This window comes from Pteropus medius, unplaced genomic scaffold (genome assembly GCF_902729225.1).
Source record: "Pteropus medius unplaced genomic scaffold, Ma_sr-lr_union100, whole genome shotgun sequence".
Classification (NCBI taxonomy): Eukaryota; Metazoa; Chordata; class Mammalia; order Chiroptera; family Pteropodidae; genus Pteropus; species Pteropus medius.
The window spans coordinates 1,936,244-1,962,376 of NW_024352790.1; the positions used below are offsets into that span (position 1 = coordinate 1,936,244).

At 37.6% G+C, this 26,133-nt stretch overlaps 1 protein-coding gene and 1 pseudogene across 1 annotated transcript; one reads left to right on the forward strand and one right to left on the reverse strand.

The window, feature by feature from the left end:
- Window positions 1–3,066: 3,066 nt before the first annotated feature.
- On the reverse strand, window positions 3,067–6,139 carry CCN2 (cellular communication network factor 2). The gene is made up of 5 exons (XM_039849908.1): window positions 5,983–6,139; window positions 5,644–5,863; window positions 5,152–5,403; window positions 4,805–5,016; window positions 3,067–4,428 (listed from the first exon to the last, which is right to left on the reverse strand). The coding sequence occupies exons 1-5, from the start codon at window positions 6,046–6,048 to the stop codon at window positions 4,132–4,134; spliced, it is 1,047 nt and encodes a 348-aa protein (XP_039705842.1). The 5' UTR covers window positions 6,049–6,139; the 3' UTR covers window positions 3,067–4,131.
- A 15,026-nt stretch (window positions 6,140–21,165) lies between these two features.
- Window positions 21,166–21,284, forward strand: LOC120592350 (uncharacterized; annotated as a pseudogene).
- The last annotated feature ends 4,849 nt before the right edge of the window (window positions 21,285–26,133 follow it).

Below are 26,133 nucleotides of genomic sequence, written 5' to 3' on the forward strand. Positions count from 1 at the left end.
GAAAAGCAGTTAAATATTTGAGGGGCAGTCATGCTATTTCTGTTCTCTCTCCCACCTTTTATGGTTGCATTATATACTATCAGAACATAGAGCCACTGCTTACTATACTTTCTTCTCTTTAACCTTCATTTAGTTGTAGTTTGAAAGTTAAGCTATATTATTAAATGCTTACCACCAGTCCTTATGTTAATGTGTCTTAGATACTTTGTTGTTTGAACTTCTTTTCTAGTAGGTTCTTCAGGAAGGGCTCACAGGAACAATATGCCCTGAGTTCTTGTATGTTTTTTATAGTTTGTATCTTTTATTTTTGAGTGTCAGGTTTGGAGAATAAAAATTCTTTGGCTCACATTTTCTTTCCTCTGGTATCTTAAATATGTCATTCCAATTTTTCTAGTGTAAAATGTTGCTGTCAAAAAGCTGATGATGAGTTAACTTTCTTTTACTTATAAGGCTCTTGTTCTTTCTGCCTAGATGTCCTGATGACTTTTCCTTTTTCTTTATATGTCAGCACTTTTAGTAGAATATGTCTTGGTGTTGGTCAATTTTATCAGATACATGGAATGCTCTTTCAATATGTGCATTCAAATCACTTTTTATTTCAATAAAGTTATCTTGATTTATAGTTTTTAGGTTTTTTTTTTTTATTTGTTTCATTTGTTTCTCAGGAACTCCTGCTATCTATATATTGGAACTTCTTTGCTTACATACAATACTTATTACTTTTTCTTGAAACATTTTTATTCTTTTTTTATTTATAATTTTTTCACCTTCTCATCATCTATTCTTCCTAAGGAATTATATATTGTATTTATTCACTCTGTGTTTCTTTTTGTTTGATATATTTATTTTATTTCTAATTCCTTCTTGAGTTTTATTACCATATTTCTAAGTTTTACTAATTCTGATTTATGTTGCTATTTTGTCATTAGTTATTTCCTTTTCATCATTTATATCTAATGTCATTTTCTTAATATTCTTTTGAAGTAGTAGGTTATAGTTTTGACTTGCTTTCTGGGCCTGTATTTCTGACATGCTTTTACTATCATTAGGGATGTTATTCTGCCCCTCCCTTTTTTAATGATAACTTTGTATGGAGTTTGGCTTTGATATTTGTTTTCTTATTTTTTGTGTGAAATTAGTTTTCCTGAACTTCATTCAAGACAGAGGCTTGGTTTAGATAACTTCTCTAACTTTACAGAGCTCATCTTTGGTTGTTTTTATGCATTATTAAAAATATGGCAGTTTGCTTCCTGAGATTTTGAACCTCTGTTCCTCTCCTCATTTTTTTCTGGACCTTCTCTCTCAATGTCTTTGTTGTCTCTGACCTGCTCAAATTTGATTCTGCTCCCAAAAGTGGAGAGTCCTCTCCTGGGAAAGAGTGTTAGTCTGTACATTTTGTTGGAGTGGGCAAAACCCCTACCAAGTTCCGTAGCTCTTCTCACATTGGCCTTCTGTATTTTACTGTTGGCTATTTTAGAGCTTTCCTGTTCTCAGAAGCATCAGATACCCTGGTACGTTCCTTCGTTTTTTCCCAGACGTGTACTGATATAGTGCAGGTCTCGTGGGGGTTGATAATTTTCCCCACTCATGTTTTGAGGTTCAAGGAATGCTTTGTCACTTTTTTTTTTTTAAATAAATATGGGTCATGGGGTTTTCAGTTTGCAATCTAGTTACTCTGTTTTTATGAGGAGATTTGAAAAATCAAAACTCTATGCTTCTATTACTACTTCTACCTTCTCAGAATTCTCAAATTCCTTTTAAAACAGTCAGGCTCATTTACCACAGCCCTTCATCTTTGCAGTAGGAGTCAATTGACAGAAAGGAAAAGTGAACTAAACCAGTACACTCTGCATGTGTTTGTGTGCATGTATGAGCATGTGGGTTTATTTGGAGAAGTGAGATGTAGCTGCTGAGAGCTTTGCTATATATGTATGTGGGCGTATCCTAAAAGTCCAATGTTTTAACTAGAAATACTTTTCACATTTTGAACATGGGAAGTTTTCTCTTTGGTTTGTGGCATGAGCACTGTTTGTAGAACTAGTCTTTATTTTTGGATATATTTTTGTCTCTTGCAGTGACACTGCCATTACAACATTGCCAATTACTCTGTGATAGGTTAGTCTGTCTGCAGCTATTTTTTCCCCCCTAGAAACTACAGCTATTCTGATATGGAAAAAAATTGTGCTTTTAGTTGCGCTCGGAATATTTCTTTTGTTTGCTGCTTACTTCAGGTCACTTTTCAGTAGAGGTCTGGATAGGTCTAATACTATTTCCACACTAGGCTTCTTGAACAATTTAATTTTGTCATTTACAAACCACTTGGTAATCTATCGATCCTGAGATCTGAAAAAGCCAAAAACTTAGGGAAATGGAAGAAGTGCTTTTAAGACAAATTTCTGTTAATGTTAATGGATGGAAGATTTATGTACTCTCCCTTTTCTACTTCTGCCATCATCAAATTGTGATTGGTTATCATGGCAAGTGAAAAAAGAATTATACAAAATAAGTCATTAAATTGCTCCATTTAAATGCCAATTTAATTCTACACTTTTCAGATTTAAGAGTAGGATATTAAAGTTCAGAAATATATCTACAGTAGAATGTACAAATCCAAAAACGGTTTGTTTTCTATTTTCAAGCACAGACTAATTTGTGATGTGAAAGACTGAAAATTAAGTGCCTACTATTGCCAAAAAGGTATTAATGTAAACAGGACCAAGAATAATACCATAGGGGCTTCTGGAGACTGAAGTAGAGAATTGATTGTGGTTATAAAGTACTGTGAACATAAAAAATGCCTGTGTGCTCAATATAGTATATATTCCTGCAAGTTTGTTAGTCGATTGTGCGAAATATTTATGTAAAAATTCTGTTGAAGTAATTATCCAATTTATTATTACAGTTGATTTAGTGTGAAATATTTATGCAAAAATTCTATTGAAGTAATTACCCAATTTATTATTATATATATTTAGAAAGTTATAGGTGTTTTAGGACAAACAAAACTTTTCATTTATATGTGAGGAAACTCAGAAATATTTAGAAAATAAATGAATAACCAAACTGTTTATAGAAAAAATATATACTTTATTTTCAACTAGAAAGGTGCAAACATGTAACTTTTGGTCACACTCTCAACAAATAAACTGTCCAAAAAACAGTCATAGTCAAAGTAGAAACAAATGCTTCCAGGTGGAAAAACTGATCAGCTATATAGAGTCATTCCTTTTTAATAAAGGCCATTTGTTCGTTAAAAGTGAGGCTACCACATCTTTGATCTACAAATCAGACTTCCAAAAGCATCACTGCCTCACCTTCCACAAACAATCCGTTCTGATGGACTGTCACTCTGAGCAGAATTTCCATTTGAATATCCATTTCATGCTTTGAATTATCAGACAAGCTTTACGTCCTACCTATGGTGTTCAGAATTGAGGCTAACATTTGAAATGTCAAAGCATTAAACACATAAACAAAAAGGCACAAACAACTTTAAATTAACTTAGATAACTGTACAAATATATATATATATACACACAATATTTACAATATCAATAAAAAAATCTGGCTTGTTACAGGCAAATTAGCTTGCCACAAGCTGTCCAGTCTAATAGACAGGATTCTGATTCCTGAACACTGCCGTTTGAATCAGAATGTCAGAGCTGAATCTGTTCTGACTTAAAGAAGAACGTGACTCAGCCTCATGATGGTTGGAGAACGCACATCCTAGCTGCTGCTAGAGCTACAGGCAGGTCCATGAGCGTGCTAAAATTTTCCTTCTCAATAAAACTCCAAATAGCGGGCACATTACTACTTTAAGATTTCAAGACTTTCTATGGGTGCTGTCTCCCCACTGCTCCTAAAGCCACACCTTAGTATACATTCTGGTGCTATGCGCTAATGTAGTCCCACTGTCAAGTCTTACTTTCTTCAAACCAGTGTCTGGGGTTGATAGACTATTTGAATGTCACATGGCACAATATTTTGAATTTGAAGGGAATTTTTCTTTTCCCCAGTTAGAAAAACTGATTTAAATAACTTGTGCTACTGAAATCATGTTTACACAAAAATGAGATGTGAATCAATTCAAGTTACAGCCGAATGAGTCAATGTCTCTCACTCTCTTTGGCTTTATGCCATGTCTCCATACATCTTCCTGTAGTAGAGTGACTCAAAGATGTCATTGTCTCCAGGACAGTTGTAATGGCAGGCACAGGTCTTGATGAACATCATGCTCCTCTTCATGACCTCACCGTCAGGACACTTGAACTCCACAGGAAGGGTGGTGGTTCTGTGGGGGGTGCAGCAGCGTCCATCTGTGCATACTCCGCAGAACTTAGCCCGGTAGGTCTTCACGCTGGTGCAGCCAGAAAGCTCAAATTTGACAGGCTTGGAGATTTTGGGGGTACGGATGCACTTTTTGCCCTTCTAAGGAAGACAAGGAGAAGAGAAAAATCAATGACTACAAGGGGAGTGGCTTTCTTCAACCTCTGTGGGTTCTAAGCTTATGTTGTCTGACTTATGTTTATATTTTAAGGAGAGGAAGTTTGAGTCTCATTTGCCAGTTTTCCAAAAATAGACATAGCCTCTCTTGGGATGTCTTGAATTAATTAACACTGTGGAGAATTTCTAGTGGAAAGCTGGTGGTTCCTATTACACAACATCTCATTCCAGCAAAACAGCAAAAATGGTTAGATATTTTTGGAGATAATAGGCCTATAATAACAAGAGTGGTAGGAGCCCTGACTTTGGTCCTATCCACTATCATTCCATTCAAATAAGTTAATAGGAACAGAACATGTACCTTAATGTTCTCTTCCAGGTCAGCTTCGCAAGGCCTGACCATGCAGAGGCGGCTCTGCTTCTCCAGCCTGCAGAAGGCGTTGTCGTTGGTAACCCGGGTGGAGATGCCCATCCCACAGGTCTTGGAACAGGCACTCCACTCTGTGGTCTGGACCAGGCAGTTGGCTCGAATCATAGTTGGGTCTGGGCCAAACGTGTCTTCCAGTCGGTAAGCTGGGAGAGCAGAGCGCACAAACACAAGGTTAGATGCCAGGATAAGGCACTTCCTCCTCCCTTGGCAAAGTTAGGACTCAGCTGCTGGGGGGCGGGGAGAACTGTAACCCTGACTTAGAGGAAGTTTCAACTCACCGGCTAGGGCAGGGCCAACCACGGTGTGGTCCTTGGGCTCGTCGCACACCCACTCCTCACAGCATTTCCCAGGCAGCTTGACCCTCCGCGGGAAGGGGCAGTCAGGGCTGGGCAGGCGAACGTCCATGCTGCACAGGGGCACGCAGCCCACCGCCCCGTCCAGGCAAGTGCACTGGTATTTGCAGCTGCTCTGGAAGGACTCTCCGCTTCGGTACACCGTCCCTCCAAAGACGCAGGGGGCACCATCTTTGGCTGAAGGAGAGGAAGGGAAAAAAGGATGCCAGGAGTCAGGCTTGCGAGTTGGAAGCAGGGCTCCAGGGGGCAGGCTAGAAACAGCCAGAGAAGGGACTCGACTCAAGCGGCTTATTGGCTTATTTTCTGGCGGGAAGGTGGGCGTGAAGGAGGTGGCCGGTCACTAAGTGTCCCTGGCACCTGGGCCAGCGGTGGCGGCAGAAAGGGGTAGAGGGCCCGGACGCGGGCTGCAGATCTTACCGGTGCATACGCCGATCTTGCGGTTGGCCGGGGAGCCAAAGTCGCAGAAGAGGCCTTTGTGCGGGTCGCAGGGGTCGCGCTCAGTGCACAGCTCGCCCAGTTGCTTGGCGCACACTCGGCAGCAGCCGCAGCCGTCCAGCACCAGGCTGACGCCGGCGGGGCAGCGCGGCGCCGGGGCCGAGCACTGACACTGGCCGCTGCAGTCCTGGCCCGAGGCGGGCTGCGGAGAGAAGGGGGCGGTCAGCCGGGCGCACGGCCCTCGCGCCGCCGGGCCCTCCCCTTCCCCGCCGAATCCCTCCCCATCCGCGCCAGCCGCCGCGGGGGTCTCCAGGCGCTTACCCGGCTGCAGAGGGCGAACAGGAGCACGAAGGCGAAGCGGACGGGACCCAGGCCGGCGGCGGACATGGTCGGGGCGCTGCGGGCGCAGGGTCGGAGTATGCGGCTGCGGCGGCTGCGGCGGCGGGGTGGGTGCGGCGCGGTCGGCGGGACAGTGGGACGCGGGCTCGGGCCGGAGGTGGGGGCCTGCAAGCGCCGGATTGTCGTTTCTGGAGCTGTCGGCCGGGGCGGCTGCCGTCGGGCTGGAGGCGGTCGGTCGCCTGTGGTTGGAGTTGCACTGGCTGCCTCCTCTCAGCGGGGAAGAGTTGTTGTGTGAGGCTGGGGCGGGCGGCCCGAGGCTTTTATACGCTCCGGGCGGTCCCGGCTCGCCAATGAGCTGAATGGAGTCCTACACAAACAGGGACATTCCTCGCATTCCTCCCCACCTTCCTGCCTCATCAACTCACACCGGATTGATCCTGACCCCTTGACACTCAGCATTCCTCCCGTCTGAAAAAGCTGGCACACTCCAGCTCACCAAAAAAAAAAAAAAGGCTCAGTATTTCCAGCACCAAACAGGATTTTTTTCTCCTTGCCTCTTCTCACCACTCCTGATTTATATCCTTAAAAACACATCGGCAATAATTATTATTTTTTTATACCACTCACTTCTGTTTCTAATAGCTGTGGCTGTTCTACCCACTGGCATACATCCTTCTTAGGATGTAGGTAGCTAAAGAGACTAACAGCAGGGATTCCTAAAAAATTCGAAAGGGTTTCCTTTTATTATTTTTGTAAGGATTTTAATTTTAGAGGCTGTCTGCCTTTGAAACTCTTCAGAGAGCAGAAGAGTTAGTTGCTTTTAATCCGAAACCCCAAGAAGCCTACCTGCAAACCCCTGAATTCCATACGGAAGATGTAGGAATTTGATCTTTAGCCTATGGAGTTAACAGTTTGGATGCCCATTGCCACAAGGGAAAGAACAAAACCAGAAGTCTGAGTGTATAAACAGTTTTCTGGGGGAGATTTTCAGCACTCTTGCTTTGATTTCTCTTAACACATTTAATAGTTTTATTTTTGGTGGTATAGGAAGGGAAAGGAGATGAGTGGGCATCAATATTTCCAGAAAAATGGTCTTATTGTTCTGTGAGAGCGGATGACTGTGTGTTGAGTAGATAGAGGCTCTCCATCTTGGGATGAGAACACAGGAGTGGGAAGAGAGGGGAATTAGGAGGGGGGCCAGCAAAAAGCTTGGGGTTTACTTGGGGTGTTGAAAACACTGTTGTGAATCTTTGAGAAATGAGTGATTTTTCTTACACTCAAACCTATGATCTTCAAATGTGGATTATACTTGGTTCGTCTTGCAGTAAAAAATCTGTTTATATAACAGGAACAGTGTACCCCATTATATGTGGTTATAAACTAAGTGTCAGTGAATAATATATTTTAGTGACTCTCCACACATCTATGAATAGTGATTGTGACTTATTACCCAAGGATCATGCAGCCTAATAGAGTGAGATCAGGTCAAGGAAGGAACAAGTGTTATTCTCTCTGCTTATATGCTGATGTTAAAGATGGCCAACAAAGTCTAAGCATAGCTCAGTTTCTTAAAATTGCTATTTAGCTTCACTAAGGACTCAGTTAATGGACTGCGTTTTCATTTAGAATCTAGTTTAGTTGCTTTTTTTGTTAATAACACCGGGTACCATTTTATGTAAAGAAAGTGATTCCAGGGCCATGCCAGTTTTTCCTGTTGTAATGCCGCATTGTTTGGCGGTGGTGTTACCAATGAGTAGATTCATTTCAGTTGTTGATGCTTCATTGTATTGTTTTAAGATAAACATATCTCTTTCTAATGCAAAGACAAGCTTTTAGAAACAACACTGTAGATTTATAAATTGAAAACAGCCTGTTTAAACTGGCCACATTTTTTTTTTAAAGTTTCAATTTATTCTGTTGAAAGATAGTCAAGAAAAAAAAAAATAACCACTCCAACTTCAGCATAGACCACATCATCTGTGCACAATTACCTTGTTAAGCAGTCCACATGTTGTACAGTGTAGTTGCATGTCAACAGTGTGAATGGCCAGCAAAGGGGGCCTCCAAAGCTCAGGAAGGGGTTTCATCATCGTTATTTAATGTTCTTTCCAAGCATTTCTCAAAGAGAAGAGGCCTAACAGTTCCTTTTTAAAGAAGGAACATTCCAAGTTATGTTAATAGCCACATGTGTATTAAAGGCAACTTAGCCCCCAACTATTTCTTCCCTTGTGGATGATTCTAAAAGTCCAAAATATGTGGGAAGCCACAGTAAAATCTTTCAAGACCTAAACCCTCAATTACATCTACCACTAATGGTTGGAAAGGTGTGGTAAATGGGGAAGGGTAGGGATCTGAAGCTCCAGCCTCACCTAAGGTGATGTGGGCTCAGTGGTGAGCGCTCTTAGCTTGCAGGGTGAATGACTGGGAATTTTTTAATCTTCTGGAGAGTCTGAGAGCCACCATCCACTACTTCATGTGCAACAGAGTGAAGACTTTCATTCATGGAAGGGATAAATTGCTAGACTGGGTTACATTTGGTGACTTGGGTTGTGTTCTTGGAACTGCCATTCACAAATCTTAAGGAAGTCACATGTAGGAGTCCTATTCCCAAGTTTCTGTTTATAAAAATCATGATAATAATGAGAATGTTTTATTTCATAGGGTTTAATGATGGCTAATTAGATTAAAATTCTCAAGGAATCGATACTTTATTCTTTTCAATCTTTCTTGATTTCCTGTTTCTCCACAAACATAACAAATATATTACCATTCTGCTGTATTGTTAAAAAATACCAAGACATACTATAAAAAGAATTTGGTTTTACTATAAAATTCACATGGTCCCTCGAAGTCTTAAAAGGCCATAGTTAGCTCCAAATGGATGGTTTTAATATTGGCTAAGAGAAAATCAACATATTGAAATACATGGAACACAGAATCTCAGAATAGAAAAATATCCTGTGCATTATAAGGTGTATGATCAAAACTCTTGAAGAGTTTATAATAAGATTATTATTAGTACGGTAACAGCGAGAGAGAGAGAGAGAGAGAGAGAGAGAGAGAGAAACACCAGAGACATTCATAGATTCAAAAGTATGTTTATATTGTGATATGGGCCATCAAGTGCCAGGAAATTCAAAGGGAAGGGCTGACACTTCGTCCCTAAGTCATGCCATAGAGATCTGAATTCTTGCACTATTATAAATGACTCAGCAAATGTTTGTGTGTACCTGGGTGGTAAAGTGGAAATAGTGGCTTCTTATAACTTCATCCAACTCTGACTTATCCCAGCCCTTTTGATTGACAGCAGGTCAGCATTGGGAGAAAAAAGGTCTTTGAATTTGTGTGCAAAACTGTTAAGATGCACTAATTTTGTCTTGTAAGCAAGTGTTTATCTGGCAAATGCTTTTTAGAGAGCATTTTTTTTTTTCCTGGTAAAATGAGGAATTCACTAAGCTGGCCATTGAGCCCTGTTTACAGAGCTATATAAGGTATGTGTGTGTCTACATGGACATCATTTGTGCAGATCCTTTGGTTAAGGCTTGTGAGATGTTCACCTTTGGATGTACTACATTCCTTCTCTTATGTTTTTTGTTGTTTTTTCCCCCCTAAAAAAAGTTACTTGATCAGATATCAGACATAGAGAAAACCTGGCAGGACTACAGGAAAGTGGCCAGACTTAAGAGTGTTTGTGTACTTAAAGAAGGAATCTTGCACATTTTCAACTTTGAGTTGTAGACATTTTCTTATAAGAGCAAGTAGGAGTCTGTGCCAGCCCTCAAAGCGGAAATCAAAGCTCCCAGGGAAACATACTGGAGGAATGTGACTCCGAGCCAAGACCCATACGCAATGCATACACTGAACTGTCAGATTTATAGGATGTCTGGCCGTATAAGGGCATCTGGACAGTAAGCCATTTGCCATTATGGTGTCTTGGGAGTAGGCTTCCGATGTTTCTAGCATGTGTCAAATTCAATTATGTGAATGAATTTCACCAAAAAAATGATGTGCCAGAAAGCTTTTTGAGAAATAGTGATAAATATTATCCTAAAGACTTCAGGAACCCTGGCTTGGCTTACATTGCCTTATATTTGCTTAAGATGAAAGGTTAAAGAGAGGGTGCACTCACAGAGAATTCAGAGGTGGGAATGAAGCACGGATGTTTATTATCTAAATTACATTAATTTTCTTCATCCTTTTTCTGCCTTATAATTAGCTCTCTGATTTTCTTAGGATATTTTCTGATGCAAAGGTATTTGTCAGAAAGTAGTTAATAATATTTTCATGTGGTCTGTGTTTTATGTTTGCCTGTTCGTTTACTTGCTCGTAGATGGAGTTGAGGGTTAGAGGAATGAGAAAAAAATATTTCCTGCAATTTACTACTTGTCTTACTTATTTTATTAGTTTAATTAGAATCCTGTGTTGTCTCTAGTCTGCTCGCATTGACCTGAGATGGTGCTGGAGAACATAGATGCTAGACGTGCCTCTAATACTTTTCCTGACAGATTAGCGACTCAAATTTATTACGATTTAGCGACTAGGAGTCTTTACAACCCTTGTTTTATCAACCTAAATGGGAAGAGTCTTCTTGGTGATACCTAAATGATAATGAGTGGGAATGAAAAAGAGTGGAGATAACCATTCCTTCAAATGTGTGATTTGAGGAAGCCAAGTCGATAGGCTTAAGAGAAAGGGAGAATTGAAACTAGATAATTTATTTCAAAGAATGAGAGTAAGTTTATTTCAAAAGATAAATATTTTGAAAGGATTGGAGTGAAATGTACATGAATGTGTCCCTAGAGATTCTGCTGGGGGCTGGGGAGGCAGCGACAAACTAAGCCAGGCCCCATCATTCATCCTTTGAAATGTGCTCCCACCTCCTGCCAAACAGCCTGCAGCCCTTTCTCACAACTTCAGGGCTCCCTAGAACATTTTTAAAAAACATTAGATAGAGCCCAGAGGACTGGCTAGAAGGCTGAAGATGTGAGTTCTGTACCTGCCATTCACCTGCCATGTGAGCGCAAGGAAGACATCCTCTGAGCCCCGAATGTTCTTCCTGTTCATAGTTATTTTTCAGTCCAAGGAGATCATCTTTATGAAAATACTTTTACATGATGTATTAGGATTTTAAATTTACCCATTTCTTCTGTTCTTTAGTGGCTCTTCCTTGCCTTTAAGACTAAGTACAACTCAGCTTTGACTTTAAAAGCCCATCAGAGTTTGACTTTATAACACCTTTTATCTTTGCAGAGATTTTAGTGTTAAAACTCTGTGAGAATGCAGAGAAAATCAAATCCTACTTCTTTGATTTTTAGAATAGATGCTTAGAATTGATAGAGATATTTAACAAAGGAAACTTTTTTGTCTTATGTCTCTTATGTTCCTCACATGTCATCTGTGTGAAAGAAATACGACAATGTATTTCTCTTTTAATCATAATTTTCAGGATATATAAAAAGAAAATTCTATACCCAGCTTTAGTCGCATGATAACATCTGCTCCCTTCAATTCAACTTTATAGTTTGTATTCCATTTTTCAGGAGGTAAAGAGGTTTCCAAATAGCCCTTTCTTCAATGAAAAGCCTGTACCACTGATCCTTAGGTAAGAATATTGTATGTAAATATTAAAGAAACACCTAAAAATTTATCGTTGCTCATGTTGATGATGTTTTCTTTAGATTATGTCTCAGAAATCAAGATGGTGTCCTTTTAACGTAATGCCACAGACATTTTACACTCTACATATATTTGGTTTAACATTTTTATTTTATTTCATTACATAATATGAACTGTGGTACCATTACAGTGACAAGTTAGTTTTCAAGTTAAATGGGAACTGATAGCCAGTACAGTCTTAAGTTCAAATTGTCCAAAGAGTTTATGAAATATTTTTCTAGCTGTGAATTTTTAAAGAACTATGCTTATGGGAATCATATAGTAAAAGCTGGACACATGGTTAAGGCTTTTTGAGAAGATGTCTTACCTTCTAGGTTGGAGCTTATGCCATTTATGAAGAAAAGCATACCACCAGATTTGAAGTAAAAGTGAACTAGTGCATTGTTTAATTTGACATTAGAACGCACAATGCAATTTTGTGTGATCAGTTTAATAAGAAAACTTGTTAGAGCTCTGTCTGGGTACCTGAAAAGAATACCCTACATGTCTCTATCACCCTCCGTTTAGGTAGAAACTTTACATTTCAAAGCCCTTTCACATACACAGTCTCACTTCAGCTTCATGACAACCCTGCGAGGCATTATTCTCCCTATTCTTCCAGTGAGAAAAATGAGGTCCAAGACAGCTAATATATAACACGAGCTTGGTTAGAGGTGGAGCAGGGACATGTGAATTTGAATTCACTTCTTTTTAAAGAGAACACCCTTGCCTCTAGTCTAAACTCTACTGTCTTTTCTTCGCATTCGATATACAGTGATGTCTGAACACTGTATATTCTTAAGATAGTTATCTCAGATCTTAAACTTCTTGACGCGCATACCCTGGAAGGCATATAAAACACTAGCGGCTAATTGGCAGAGTCAGTATTATGCTGTGTTCTGCGATAAGCATGAAGCAGAAAGCTAATGTTTACTGATCTGTTAGGAGAGAACCTTGGGCTCCTTAGACAAAGATTTTTTTTTTTTTTTGACAAGATTTTGTGATTTCTGTGGACAGATGTGTTGCTTCTGATCTGTTAATGAGCTGGGGTAGCTAAAAAAGGAAAAAAAATGGATCAAGATGATGGATATGCTTTGGGAAGCTTAATATCAGGGTGTGTACTACTGTGACATCAGCTTCAGCCCACACTGAAAATGTTCAGTCTCTAATTCACTGTGATCTTGTTTAGGCTGAGACTCGGACCAACCACAGGCATCATAAAAGTCTCCTTGAGTACTTGCATCATTCACTGATAAGCTATTATGAACAAAAATCATGACAGAGTCTCAGACAGGCCATTAGCATTGAAGCAATATCTACTATAAACATAGATCTTTTTTTCACAAGTATCTCTTAATAGACATGTCCTGGCACATTATTGACATAGTGCTTATTTTATGAACTTCATCTTCTGTGAAAATGCACTTTCCTCAAACTGAGTGCATTGTATTTCAGGCTTACAGCTTGCCCCTGCTCTCCTTTCACCATCGAATGATTTGATTTGAATTCATATTGTTAATAGAATGAGATCTATGGCATTAACCACACATGGCAGAGATTAAGAGTGTTGTCTAGGAATGGCAGGTTTATGATGAGGGAGTTTTCTTATTGACTCATGCGTGTGTGTGAAAGTTAACAACTAGAGGATAAAGTTTCATATAACCATAGACTTGCTAATGTTTGGAAATATTTCACCATTAAGCTATTTCTCACATACAGATGATGAAAGCAGATTTTGTCCAAATGAATCTTTTGTGGTGTTTGCATCCTTTCTGACTGCTCTCTGTTGATTCTTCTTACTCACGTATTTTGCCCTGCTGTTTCCATATATGGCTTATTCCCGAGACTCTGACTGTTTGCTTTTAGCACTGTAGGTAAGTAAGCAAACTTCCCGTCCAGCTTCAGATAGACTTTGAACCAATTTTACTTTGCAGTAAAGCCAAACGTATCCCCTGTTGCCTTTGACTGCTTTACAGGCAGGCTCCTCACTCACCAGTCAAGCAGATTTTTCCTGTCCAGTTTCTGAAGGAGCTGACAGATGGGGGCCCACGCATGGTGGTGCCACTTATGCCTCTCTGATGTTCTCTCCTTACTCACTGAAGCTTGCTCTTAATCTTGAGAGGGCTTAGGAACTCCAAACTCCTATACTTCTCATGCATGACATCCAGCTTTCCAAGAAGGGAAATGGCCTTATCTTGAGCAAAAATGGCAATCCAGAAGCCATTTTGTCTACAATGAGTGCCAAAGGCTAGGAGAATTCTTAGACTTTCTGTGTGCGAGGGCAGGTGACCAAATGCATCGACAGGAACATCACTTGGCATCCTTTAGAGGAGCACTGCTGAGGGTCACTTTGCTTGGGGTTCCTTATTTTTCCTGGCAATGTCAGTAGTAGAGAAATACTACTATTGTACTATTTTAGACAGCTCAATATTCAATCTAGCTAGGCCTAGAAAAGCAAAGGAAAGAAAAATGATATCAATAGATCATTTAAAAACACCTTTTTGATGTTTACATTTATTTTTAAGATCTCAAGAATAAAGCCTGAAAAAATAAACTGGATTCATATTGCACTAAACAAGATTTTCAGTGATTCTAGTTTGACATTCTACTATGAAATTTTATTACTTTAAAATAGATTACTTCTGTAATTTAAAGTATTTTATAAAATTAGCCACCATTTTGGATTTAGCTAGGCCAACTTTTTGTTACTTTGATTTCAAATGTCCTGTTAATAGACATAATATAAACTTAGTTTGAATATGGTATTTGATGGACTTTGTATTTCTCTTTCTATTTCAGGAGAGGTCTTTTCTTCTTTATTTCATTATTTAGTCATTAAATGCCTAATAGCAAACTATTTAATCTTTCTAAGCCTCACTTGTCTCCTCTTAACTAATAGCATTCACTACACAAGATTATTATGACAGTTCGTGAGGATTAAATATCGCAAATCTTGTAAAGCACAGAACACGATGCTTGTCACAGAGTAAGCACTCAATAAATATTCCTTAAAGTAAAACTTTCCTTTTAGTTCATCATTAAATATTTTCAGATACTAAATTTCTGCCTTAGCCCATTGCCAAATATTAGCCCTTAGCCCAGTAGGTTTCCGGGTCATACATTATGCAGATTACATGGAAAGAAAAGAATGTTGTGACAGTTTCTATCGATAGCCTTTTTCTAGCAAGACACATACCATTGTTATGTCACTCATGAATGAGTTACGAATTGTGATTCTGTTCTTAAGGATCCTTTTTTTCTTTTTTGCCGTCAGATTGCCACAGGGGGGAGCAAATAATACAGTTAAGGAATTTGATGCCAATTATTATTAAGAATTCCTATCTAAAACATCTAAACAGATTCTATTAATACTCATGAGCAAGTAGAAATTTTGATGATAAAACAATAAATTAGACTGCTATTCAATCTCAAATTTAGTTATTTTGTGATAGTTGCAAAAACAGTGCTTGGAAATGTGTGTGTGTGAGTGTGTGTGTCTACGTGTGTGTACACCCACGGGCAATATTTGTGCTGTAGGCAAGGGAAGAAAAATTACGTTTCTAGTTTTTGCTATTAAAATCATGAAATGAAAGAGAGAGAGGAAGAAGGAGAAAGTGAGTAAGTGCTGATATATATAACATGAGGGCCAGAATGGCTTCAATACAATAATGTGACAGAGCCTCACAACATGGATGATACAGAACCCATGTGCACATATGGGGAAATTTAACCTTATGAAATTCAATAGCAAGATAAGACATTTCTAAACTAGAGAAGACTGTGCAAGTGGAGGATGAAATATTTCTTTGAATAATACAACTGTATTGAGTAGCTGCAAAAATTGTGACTTAATTTTATACTACTACTAGCCCAAATGCTGTTATTTTTCTCTGCCTCTTTGGAAGAAGTGAGGCACAACAAAAGTCCTGGAAAAGCAGGACAGAGAAACTTAAAGGTTGACTGTTTCCTGTTGGGAGATCATCATCTTTCAGATGGTTGGTCAGTGTTCCTTTTATCTCTCTGCCTCTCTCCAAAAGTTTTTCTTCAGGACTTCCTGATATACCACAGTTGAGACTACCTTTCACACACATTTTCTTCCCTTCCAAACTCTCCAGTTTGGTTCAGTGTTCTGAAGAATCCTTGTCCTAAAGATTCTTATTTTTATAGGATTTCTTTATGTGTCTCATTTTAGCATGCTTATTGATTTTCTGACTATTGAGGGCTTTGTACTTGGCTCATGCTCTTCCATTGCACCCCAACTTTTGCCACCATAATGGGTTATCCAAATATCTACTAGCACAACCATCCAAACTTACTTCTAAGTTCTTGTTGTCTACTTCTTTTAAGCCAACCAGGACTTGCCCCAAACCTTGTCATTATCTAGAACTGCCCTATCCCCTAGAGTCCTAAACCATCTATCCTCACATCATTACCCTTTACATTGTTTTTTGAGACCTTGATCTCTTGCTTCCTTTCTTTCTGAACACACTGCTTTGCTTCTTTCTCTGTCCGTGGCACCATGTTTTATGTTAGCAGTTTCTTGTTAGCACCTCTGGCATTGAACCTCCCTGTTTTCAAACCAACCCCCTGCTTCAGTTATTCCTACGTGGCCTGCCACACATTTGGGGTCTCCAGTCTAGTTGGGCCCTCAGTCACCACATTCCCATCTTCTTTGTGTCCCTTCCAAACCTTGCTGCTTCCCTCGAGGTTTCTACCCTGTCCTCTGGCTCTCAACAGATCAGCCCCATTCACTTCCTATCTTGCTCTAGTTAGTTTCAGTAACTTACAATTTTATCATGCTATTTCATGCCTTTGATGACTTGCTCATATTGCTCATTCAGCCCTTGGGAGGAGCTGCAAGGCATGTAGTAAGAAATCATTTTATATTTGATATAGTACATATATACTCACACATACACATACACAATGAAACAAAAATTTTATAGAAACAATATTGTTATTATATGTGATACCTTTGGTATTTTAAACTCTATTACATTTAATTAAAAATAAATACTGGTCTTGACCTCCAAAATTATTTTAACTGAACCCACATATTAGACTACACACACACACACACACACATACACACACACATATATTTTTATGTATATATACACACACGTGTACATGTACACATAGCTTTGGAACTACAAGTGATCAGGATGGGTTACCTGAATAAGCAGTGAAGGGAGGTGGGAGGTCATGTGAGGATTGATATGAGATTTGGGGATGCTGTGGACATTTTGGGACTACCAAGGGAGCACTGGTAGTTGCTGGGAAACCACTGTGAGAGTCCAGGTGAAATACAGAGCTGAGCCACAGAAAACCTGGGTTCTTGGTGCTAAATCAAGCTTATCAGTTCTATGAGCCAATATGTCCCATTTTTTAAAAATGGTTTCTGGATATTGTACTATAAAACATGCTAGCTGATACTGGCTTCAATAATGTGAGAGGCAAATAGTTTTATTTTCACATTATATTTTCTAATGTAATTACTTATAATATTTTTTAATTCTATCATAGTATTAGGATATAGTAGTACTTTCCAGCCCCTCCCCCCCTTTTTTTTTTAACACAATGGCATATACAGAAAATGATAATATTTTTATGGCATTTGGGGGCAAAGGTTTTCTAAAGGTTCTAAAATTTGGGAATGGTGAAAGTATAGAAATTCCTTTGGTTTAAAGATATCAAAGATCATACGGGAGCTTACTGGCAAATTGCTGCCTTTTTTTGTTCTTTTTCAAGTTTCTAAGTAATTTAAGGTATGTCTTAGAAGCTATTTTGCTGAGTATTTATTTGTGAATAACCTCTCACACAGCATCAGGTAGAAACAAATCCACCATAGAATGAATTCGTTATGTAAACTTTGGGAACTAGCTTGACTTTAAAATATTCTATAAATATTTTATATTTAGCTAAAATTAACTAAGGTCTTAGGAATTATGGTGATTTATATTATAGCATATTTATATGAATTCATAGGTAAGTATTTTATATTTATTGATTGTATAATTAAAATTTTGAGGCTCTTATATTAATACCTGGTAAGTTTATGTTTTTCAGAATATTAGGGAATGCAATGTTTATGTTATCCTAGCCGTAATTTATTAAAGTAAATAATACCTAGAAAACTGGATAGTAACATTAGTGGATGTTTAGGAAAAGCTGCTGATTGATGGATTGGCTGATAATTTAAAAATTAATGCAATTGTCAAAGTTGCCTAATCTTAAACATAAGAAGAAGGTCTTAGTGTAAAACTCTTCCAGGCCAATAAATATGTTCAGATGCCCCAAAATAAAAGTCATTTTATTATCATTTTTTATCATTTATTATCATTTTTTGTTGTCTTCCTTGCAATAAAATAAATAATTCACAAATATTTTGAGCATTTGATATGTTTCTAATATTGCATGAAACACTGTGGGATATTAAAAACTACTAGTTTTTGCTTACAAGAAGGTCATAATCTATTTGCAGAAGAAAATCATATATGGATTAAAAGTTAAACCAATTATTCTCACAGTTGTATGACATTGAAAACTCTGCAGGATTGGTGTGGTATAATATTTCATGATCTTGAAATTAGAACTTTTGTGGAACTTTGAGTCGTAGATTATGATAGAGGTACATGCTATGAGGCTCAAGCTCTTTCTTACGTGTCAGTGATAAGTCATTAAGTAGTCGTGGAGGGATATAGCACGAAGTGTTCCATAAATGAAGAGAAAGGAGAAGTAACAAATATGGAAAAGAACCCGGTGTGACTTTTTTTATGCACATAAACTGATGAGGGAGCGGGGAGCAACAAGGGCAACGTAGGCATTAGGAATGGTGCGGCAGTCTTGACTTTGTGAATGCTGTGGCATATATGGAAGAGAATAGGTGGGCTGTTTTGACCTGAGCCAACATGGGAAGATTAGGAGAGGGACTGCAGTGTAGGAACTGGAATTCTAATTTCTTTCTTTTACTCTAATGTTGAATACAACACTTATTTTTAGTGCTTTAGTCTTTTGGAACATACATAGTTTGTTTTTTAATAGTTTTCAAGGCTTAGAGAATGTTAAGAAGACATTTGTGAATTTATAGGGTAAAAATAAAAGAAGATATTTGTGAATTTATAGGGTAAAGTTAAGAAGGCCTCAAAACTAAGACTTAGTAATGCTGAAATTGTTATGGTTCTGTTTCTCCTCTTTAATAAATAGTATATATTATTTTTTCTCTCTGCAACTTGCACAGTGCCAGGCATGTGGAAAAAACACAAAGCACACTAAATATTTATTGAACTAATGCATCTTTCTTGAGGACAGATATTATACTTTTTCTTCTTTTTATGATTCTCTTTGACTCCTACTAGGATGTTTTGTACACAGTGGACATCAAATGACAATAAAGTATTAAAAATGTTTATATTATTTAAAGTATTTATATTATCAAGGGACAAACATGGCTAAAGTGACTATTACTTGGCCAACTCGTCTCACAAATTCTTTCATTCATTCACTGAATGCTGTGCTAATGTGAGGACTGTTAGTCTAATGGTGATTTTAGCAAGAGTTTCATGTCTTTATGCTGTTGGACAGGCTGACTAACCCTTACTCATTCTTCAACTCTCAACTCACATGTCACTTTCTTTTTTGGCATTCCAGACTAGGTTGGGTGCTTATCCTTTCACAGCCTTTCTCCAACTATATGGTGATTTGCCTGTATTTCTTACCAGACGGTGCTCCACAAGAGCAGAATTGAGTTATTCGCCTCTATGTCCTTAGTACCAAGACCAATACTTTGTTTATAAATGTTGCTTGTTGAGAGTTTGTTGATTAAGTGTTTGTAGAAAAAGTATAATCTTTAATGATGGTGTTGTCAGATATCTGGCTTTGAATTGGTAATTTGGCTTTTAAGTATTGTGTTCAGAAAACTAACTAAAAAAAAAACTATCAGGATTATAACAGTTTGAAGACAAAAGATGAATTAACAAGAAACAAAAATTGAAAAGTCATAAAAATGCAATATAAAATATAAGGTGAAGAGGGAGGTAGGTGGAGTAAAGGGGGTCAAATATAGAGGGGCAGGGGGAGGGTGAAGTGAGTAAAGGGGATCAAATATATGGTAGCTGAAGGAAACTGGACTTTGGGTGGTAAACACACAATAGAATATACAGATGTCAAATTATAATGTATACCTGAAAATTATATAATTGTATTAACCAATGTTACCCCAATAAACTTAATTTTTAAAAAGTTAAAAAAAATAAGGTGAAATGTATATTATCATTAATAAACTGTTCATGTTGTGTGAGTATATACATTTTTTATTGTGGCAAACTTTCACTGTGTAATTAATGTTTTAATTGAAACTTTACAGACAACCTTTTCAGTATAGACTGAGTGTGAGAGCAAGGTAGCGGGGACATTAGAGATCATTCAGAGTAAGTATTGGTTTATTGAAGAAATAAAGTCACTCGTCTTCAGAGTGCACAAAGGCAGGCGCATTTCAGTGATGCAGTCTTGTCTGTGCTGCAGGGGGCAAAGGGAGCCCTCTTTGACTCCGCCACCACCAGTCTTTCCACTACACCATTCTTTCAGTCCAGTAAACATCTTGAGGGAGCCCAGTGGATGTGGGTGGTCTCCCTCTTCATATATACTGCTCCCCTGTGGCCATCCATGTGCTCTGAAGGAAGAGGGGAGTTGCCGCAGTACAGGTCTCCCCACAATCTACAAAAATGACGTTCACATATATTACTAATAACAATAGTGGCTACCATTTATTGAGGACCTTTGCTAGACTGATTATGTAGGGTAACTCAAATCTTCATATGACCCTGCAAGTTTATAAAATTTACTCCATTTTTACAAATAAGGGGGTAGGGGGAGGGTAGAGAGACTAGGTATCATGCCCATGTCATGGAGCCAATAATTGGTGAAGTCAAGATTCATACTAGGCCTCTCTAATTTCCCAAATTCCATAGGGTTTTCCAGATACCAGATCACTTTTTATAAAAACCTATGTGTCAGGTAACATGGTATGCGTAGGATAATAAAGCATATGCTTTCTGTAGAGTTTAAATTTTTACTTATTGTTGTATAAGTGACTATACGAATGTGTATGTGATTCTTAGATTTACGATCATCACAATAAGATAGAATTTTATGTAAATATGAAGCAGGAAAGCTAAATTCAGGAACTTTTCTATTTTACTTTTTTTTAGTAACCATTTCATGAATAAAGCATACTTTTTTTTTTTTTAGTTATATAATAAAAAAGTAACCATTTTTTTCTAGTAAAGCACACTTGGAAGAAATTATGGAAGTTGTATGATATGTACAATATTTTCCTTGAAACCAGTGTAAATGCCTATCACCTCATTATTTTCAGATTGGGCTTTTTTTCCTAAATTTGAAAAAGCCTAATTGAAATACGGTTAATGAAGGCATGATGTTTATTCAAAGTTTCAGTTAATAAAACTGTTTAAAGACCCAATCTGAGTAACATTCAAAAACTTTATCTTTGTCTATGGCCATGCCACCCTGAACAAGCCCGATCCCATCTGATCTCAGAAGCTAAGCAGAGTCAGGCCTGGTTAGTGCTTGGATGGGAGACCACCTAGGAAGACCAGGTGCTGTAGGCATAAAACAAAAAATAAAATAAAATAAGGGATTGTAAGCTGACAAGGTCCTTGCAATCTGTGAGGTCAACCAAGAGTTACCTTGCCTAAAAAAAAAACAAAAAGAAAACAAAAAAACACTTTATCTTTGACACTCTGAACCATATAAGTAATGATTGTTATCTTTAGAAATGAGGACTGATTATTTTTCAAAAATTTGGCAATGTTAGAATCTACTACCTTGTCCTTATTTATTTGATTGTGAGTTTTCAGTTCCCATGAGAACTTTTTAAGACTAAATAGAAGTTATATGTAAGGTCAACGTAGTTACGAGTTACATATTTACTTACTATGGAGGCATGTATTTTTATACAGTTGGAGGCTAGAGACAACTCACATATCTTGGATTGGATGATAGTAATGATATCATTCCATCCTCAAAACTCTATTTGGAAGAGAAGTTAAAACAAATGAAAAATGAGAAGGAAGACTAATTACTCTTAGCACAAGTGGATTTTTGTCTCACGAGAAAATTTGGTGATGTGTGTTACTGTATTCCCTAGAGATGCCTTAGGCCCAGCTTGTGCTTGTTTTTATTTTCTCCATATCCCTAGCAGAGTGCTTTGCATATTAGTAAGTATGAGTTGACTTGAACTGAATTTAGCTGGGTTGGATCATGTTGCTTTTGAGTCAACTGGCACCCAAAGGCATGAAGATAGAGCATTCCTTTCGGCTAACTCATGCGTGAAACTATTTCCTACGTTATATAACTCTTGGAAATTTTCTCAGATAGTCACAAAGGGTGGAAAGTAGCTGAGTATTAAAGCAGGACATTACAGACTCATAAGCCAGCCTTATCAGATTTCTCTTCCCTTCACCCCGAATTAGAGTATGAGTTATGCATAAATATAAACTCTAAGCTGCACCATTCTTAAATTCTACAGGATCATTTATGCAAATAGTTTGTCTTTTATGTGATCTACTTACATATGGATGCAGGTGGTAGAGTCACATTCATTGAGAGCCAAGTAGATTTCTACAAGTGTCTGAATGTTATGGGTGATTGTTATTATCAATCAAGAGAATAATTGACTTACGAGATGAATTGGTAAAACAACATAGTCAGTATTTAGTGGGTGCATATATATGTATATATAAGATATGTCATATATATATATACACACACACATATATATATATATATATGAGTGAACATTAAATCAAATTAAACCAAATTGGAAATTCACTAAAGTTGGTGGCTCTTTGTTTTAAAAATTTATACTCATTTGATTGTGGACTAATTCTTGATGCATATGTTTAACCAAAAACCAAAAAAAAAAAAAAAAAAAAAAAAAAACAAAGTGAGGGCAAATTTCTACCTTCATCCCCACTCCCAAAGAAGAAAGTTAGAAGTATTAAACAGACACATTTTACTGAGCTGACTTCTTAAAGCTGAGTTGACTTAAATGGTTATAAAAGCTCTACATATATAGATGTTAGCAGATATTGTTATAAGGGTAAATTTTGAATGGAAGGGAAATGTAATATCCACTTTGAATGTACAACCAGCAAATTTAGGAATAGGAGTTTTCTTTTTAGCTTGTCATGAAAATAACACCATGTTCTTTGATTTCAGATAGCAGGATGAAGAAGTGACTGAAAGAGCCAGACTTCCTACTATGAAAAAAGTAAGGATGAAAGAAAGGAATAATACCTGTGAAAATTCAAACATATGATCACATACTGACCAATCGCTACCATTTAGTATTTCCGTTTGTAAACTAGATTTTTATTTGACATAAATATAACAAAAATATATGGTTTTCATTTCAGTCATTTTTCTTTAAAACAAAAGTCAAGGCATCTGTCATATAAGATGAATAACCTTTAAGCAGTGTTTGCTAATTACCATATCTTCCAAATGGGGCCTCTCTAGAGTTTGTTTAATGTGGTTCACCTTCAGGAAGATGCAGAGTAATGAAGAGTCACAGGGGAAATGCTGACAATTTTACTCTTATCTACAGGAAAAGTCCCAGGAAACAAAGGAAACTATTTTTAAACTGTCTTAGAATATGTTTTTAAAGCTGTTCAGGACAGTATAAGAGAAATTAAAGCATGACTGTTATTTGCAGTTAATTCTTTAATAATAATAATTACCAGTTCTGGTGATTAATAATACTATTAACCTGACTCCCTTATGAATTTTTATGTAGGAAAAATTAGATTTTTTCTTTCTTAAGGCTTGGAATACATATTTAAAGACTTGTCCAAAGCCACATAGCTAGTTAGTGGCAGCACTGGTGCTAAGTGCAGGTTTCCTAACTTCAGCTCTGTCAATGGAGCTTTTTTTCCCTTCTCATTGCCTCATCCTATCTTATTAACTATGGGGAAATACATTCTGAGGAAAATAAAAGTAAATGGAAAAGAGTGAAATGAATTCTAACTTATGACTGTTCTGTTTAGTAGTTTTCAACATTCTGGTTAATTTCATTCCCATGTATCCAGGTTCCTCGGTGGATGCCGATATGCAGCAGTGTGGCGTAGTGGTTCCAGACTTGAGCTCAGGAGTCAGACTGTGTGAGTGAGGCTGGTTCTACCCATCATTCTTAGTTTTCAAGGGAATTTAAGGAATTGAAAACACTTCTGTTAACTTTAATTTTAATGGAAAATCTGTTTTCTTTAAATGGTATCATTGCCAGTATTTGACAATTTCTAAAAAGAGAACAGAATACAAGATGGGGAGTAGGAATAATCTGGATCAAATTTTCTTCCTCAAGGAAATAATACAATGTCATAAGAATAAATTAATACTTTCGTATTTTAGTTCTTTCTTATTCTTATTCTGGTTTCCATTTCTAAATGATTTGGATCAGCAGCAGATCCCCACCCCCTTCACTTTCTCCTGTTTTCTTTGCTTCCCACTTTTGGTCTGTTCATTGCTTATGCTCCTTGTCTTTTTAGTGTATTAAGAGTCTATAAGGTTTTCTATCTCTGGAAAGTTAGTCAGAAGGCAGAATTTTTAGTCCAAGTTTTTGTAATTTGCAGATGAGAACTGTTTCACCAGCTGCCTTGCATCTTTTATGGATTTTAAACTACTTTTCTTGAGACTTTTCTACTTTGCCTGTAGACCCACTCTGACATTGTTGGGGAAAAATAATATACTCTGACAATAGTTTCATTGGTGCCTTAGAGAAAGATAAAATTATGGAAGGCAGATTTATGAAGATGTTAATGAAAAGTGGATAGCAGATTTTATCTCTTTCCTATTCACTGACTTTCAACTAAAAATTAACCAAAAGCCAGTGTTTAGTATAATAAAACATTGGCTTATTTTTTGTATCTGGAAATGGCTTCTGACCTAGAAATAACATGTATTTCCTCCCTCCACTACCCTTTTCACCCTAAACCTCCTCCCAAATACTTGATAGTAAAGAGGTTTCCCCTGGATATCCAATAACACATGAATCCCATTACAAATGACTGATTACCCCACAACCCTGCTTAATGCACTATCATGCCCCAATTTCTTAGGGTAAGATTTTTTCCTTGATTATAAATTGCTTTCACAAATCATGTCATGTGACTTTCTCAAAAATTGTGTGAGATATGAAGAGTATTGTTAACCCTATTTCACAGTAAAGAGACAAGGTAGGAGAAGGAGTGTGATTTACCCAGGCAATAGCTAAGTATTAAAGCCAGGACTTATGCTTTTGTTACTATTCAGTGTTGATGTCCTTCCTTAGAAGGTTTGGGTAGACTCATAGGTGGATGCAGCGAACATTATTATTAAAATACTTTCATAGTATAAAGTAGGACTGTGCCTACCTTAAACCCATAATAGATATAGACTATACTTTTGAATACTGTTCTAGCAATAGTGGAAGAGAAATGTTCTACGTTGCAGAAGGCTTTTACAATATGAATCCTCAGATTCTTCTGGGAAATGGTAAAACACAAAAGTTTTAGAAATTTGTGCTGACTTTAAAAAAGAGGAAATGAAGACCTGTAGGTGTTTTGGAAGCTCAGGAAAATGTTCTTGGGAATGTTTAGTAATGGTTGTCCAGATTAGATGGCATCCTGGATCAGAAAGGGCTTTATAGATCCAGTTATTTATGCTGCCTACAAACAGGATGCCAAGTACTTAAGCATGTTCTGCATGAGTGCTTTAGCGTCAAGGTCATGTTGAGAAACAGTTCTCAGAATGTGTTTTATTTCTATATATCTTGTTAGGTACTAACTTTATTCCATTCAATCATTTCATGAATGTTTGTACAGTGAACAGCCTTGGAAGATGGAGTTAGTGTATACCTCCAGAAAAAAGAACAGACATGCTTACTGTCCACTATAAAAGATTTAGTTTCCCTAAGCTCACGGTCCCTCTCTTATAATGTATATAAATGTGCCACCTTACCCTCTTTGGGTTGCCCTAAGGGAACTGGCACTTTGAGAACCAGTGCAAGAAAGTGCTGCTATTCTATCACTACTGCTGAGAGTAACAGAGTCAGTTGTCTCTGATCCAAGTACATCATGTCTTCTTCCAGCATCTGTGAAAATATGACAGGCCAAGTGTTAGCTTGCAAACACTTGCAAGTCTTCACAATTCTGACAGGTCACAAGGTATCTCCCCCTCACCCAATCTCTGGCCTAGTACAAAACAAAAAACAAAATGAAACAATAACAGAACATTTTGAGTCCATGTATTTGCAGTTTCCCGAGTCATGTATTTCTAGCAGAATGGTTCTGGCAGTTCACAGTGAACCATTGTTTGTAGACATCAGATGTGTAGTTGGTGGAAAGGAATCAGCAAATAATGACACTACAAAGAATTTGGGGACTTTCAGATAATTCACTGCTGCTGCTCCACTGCTGACTT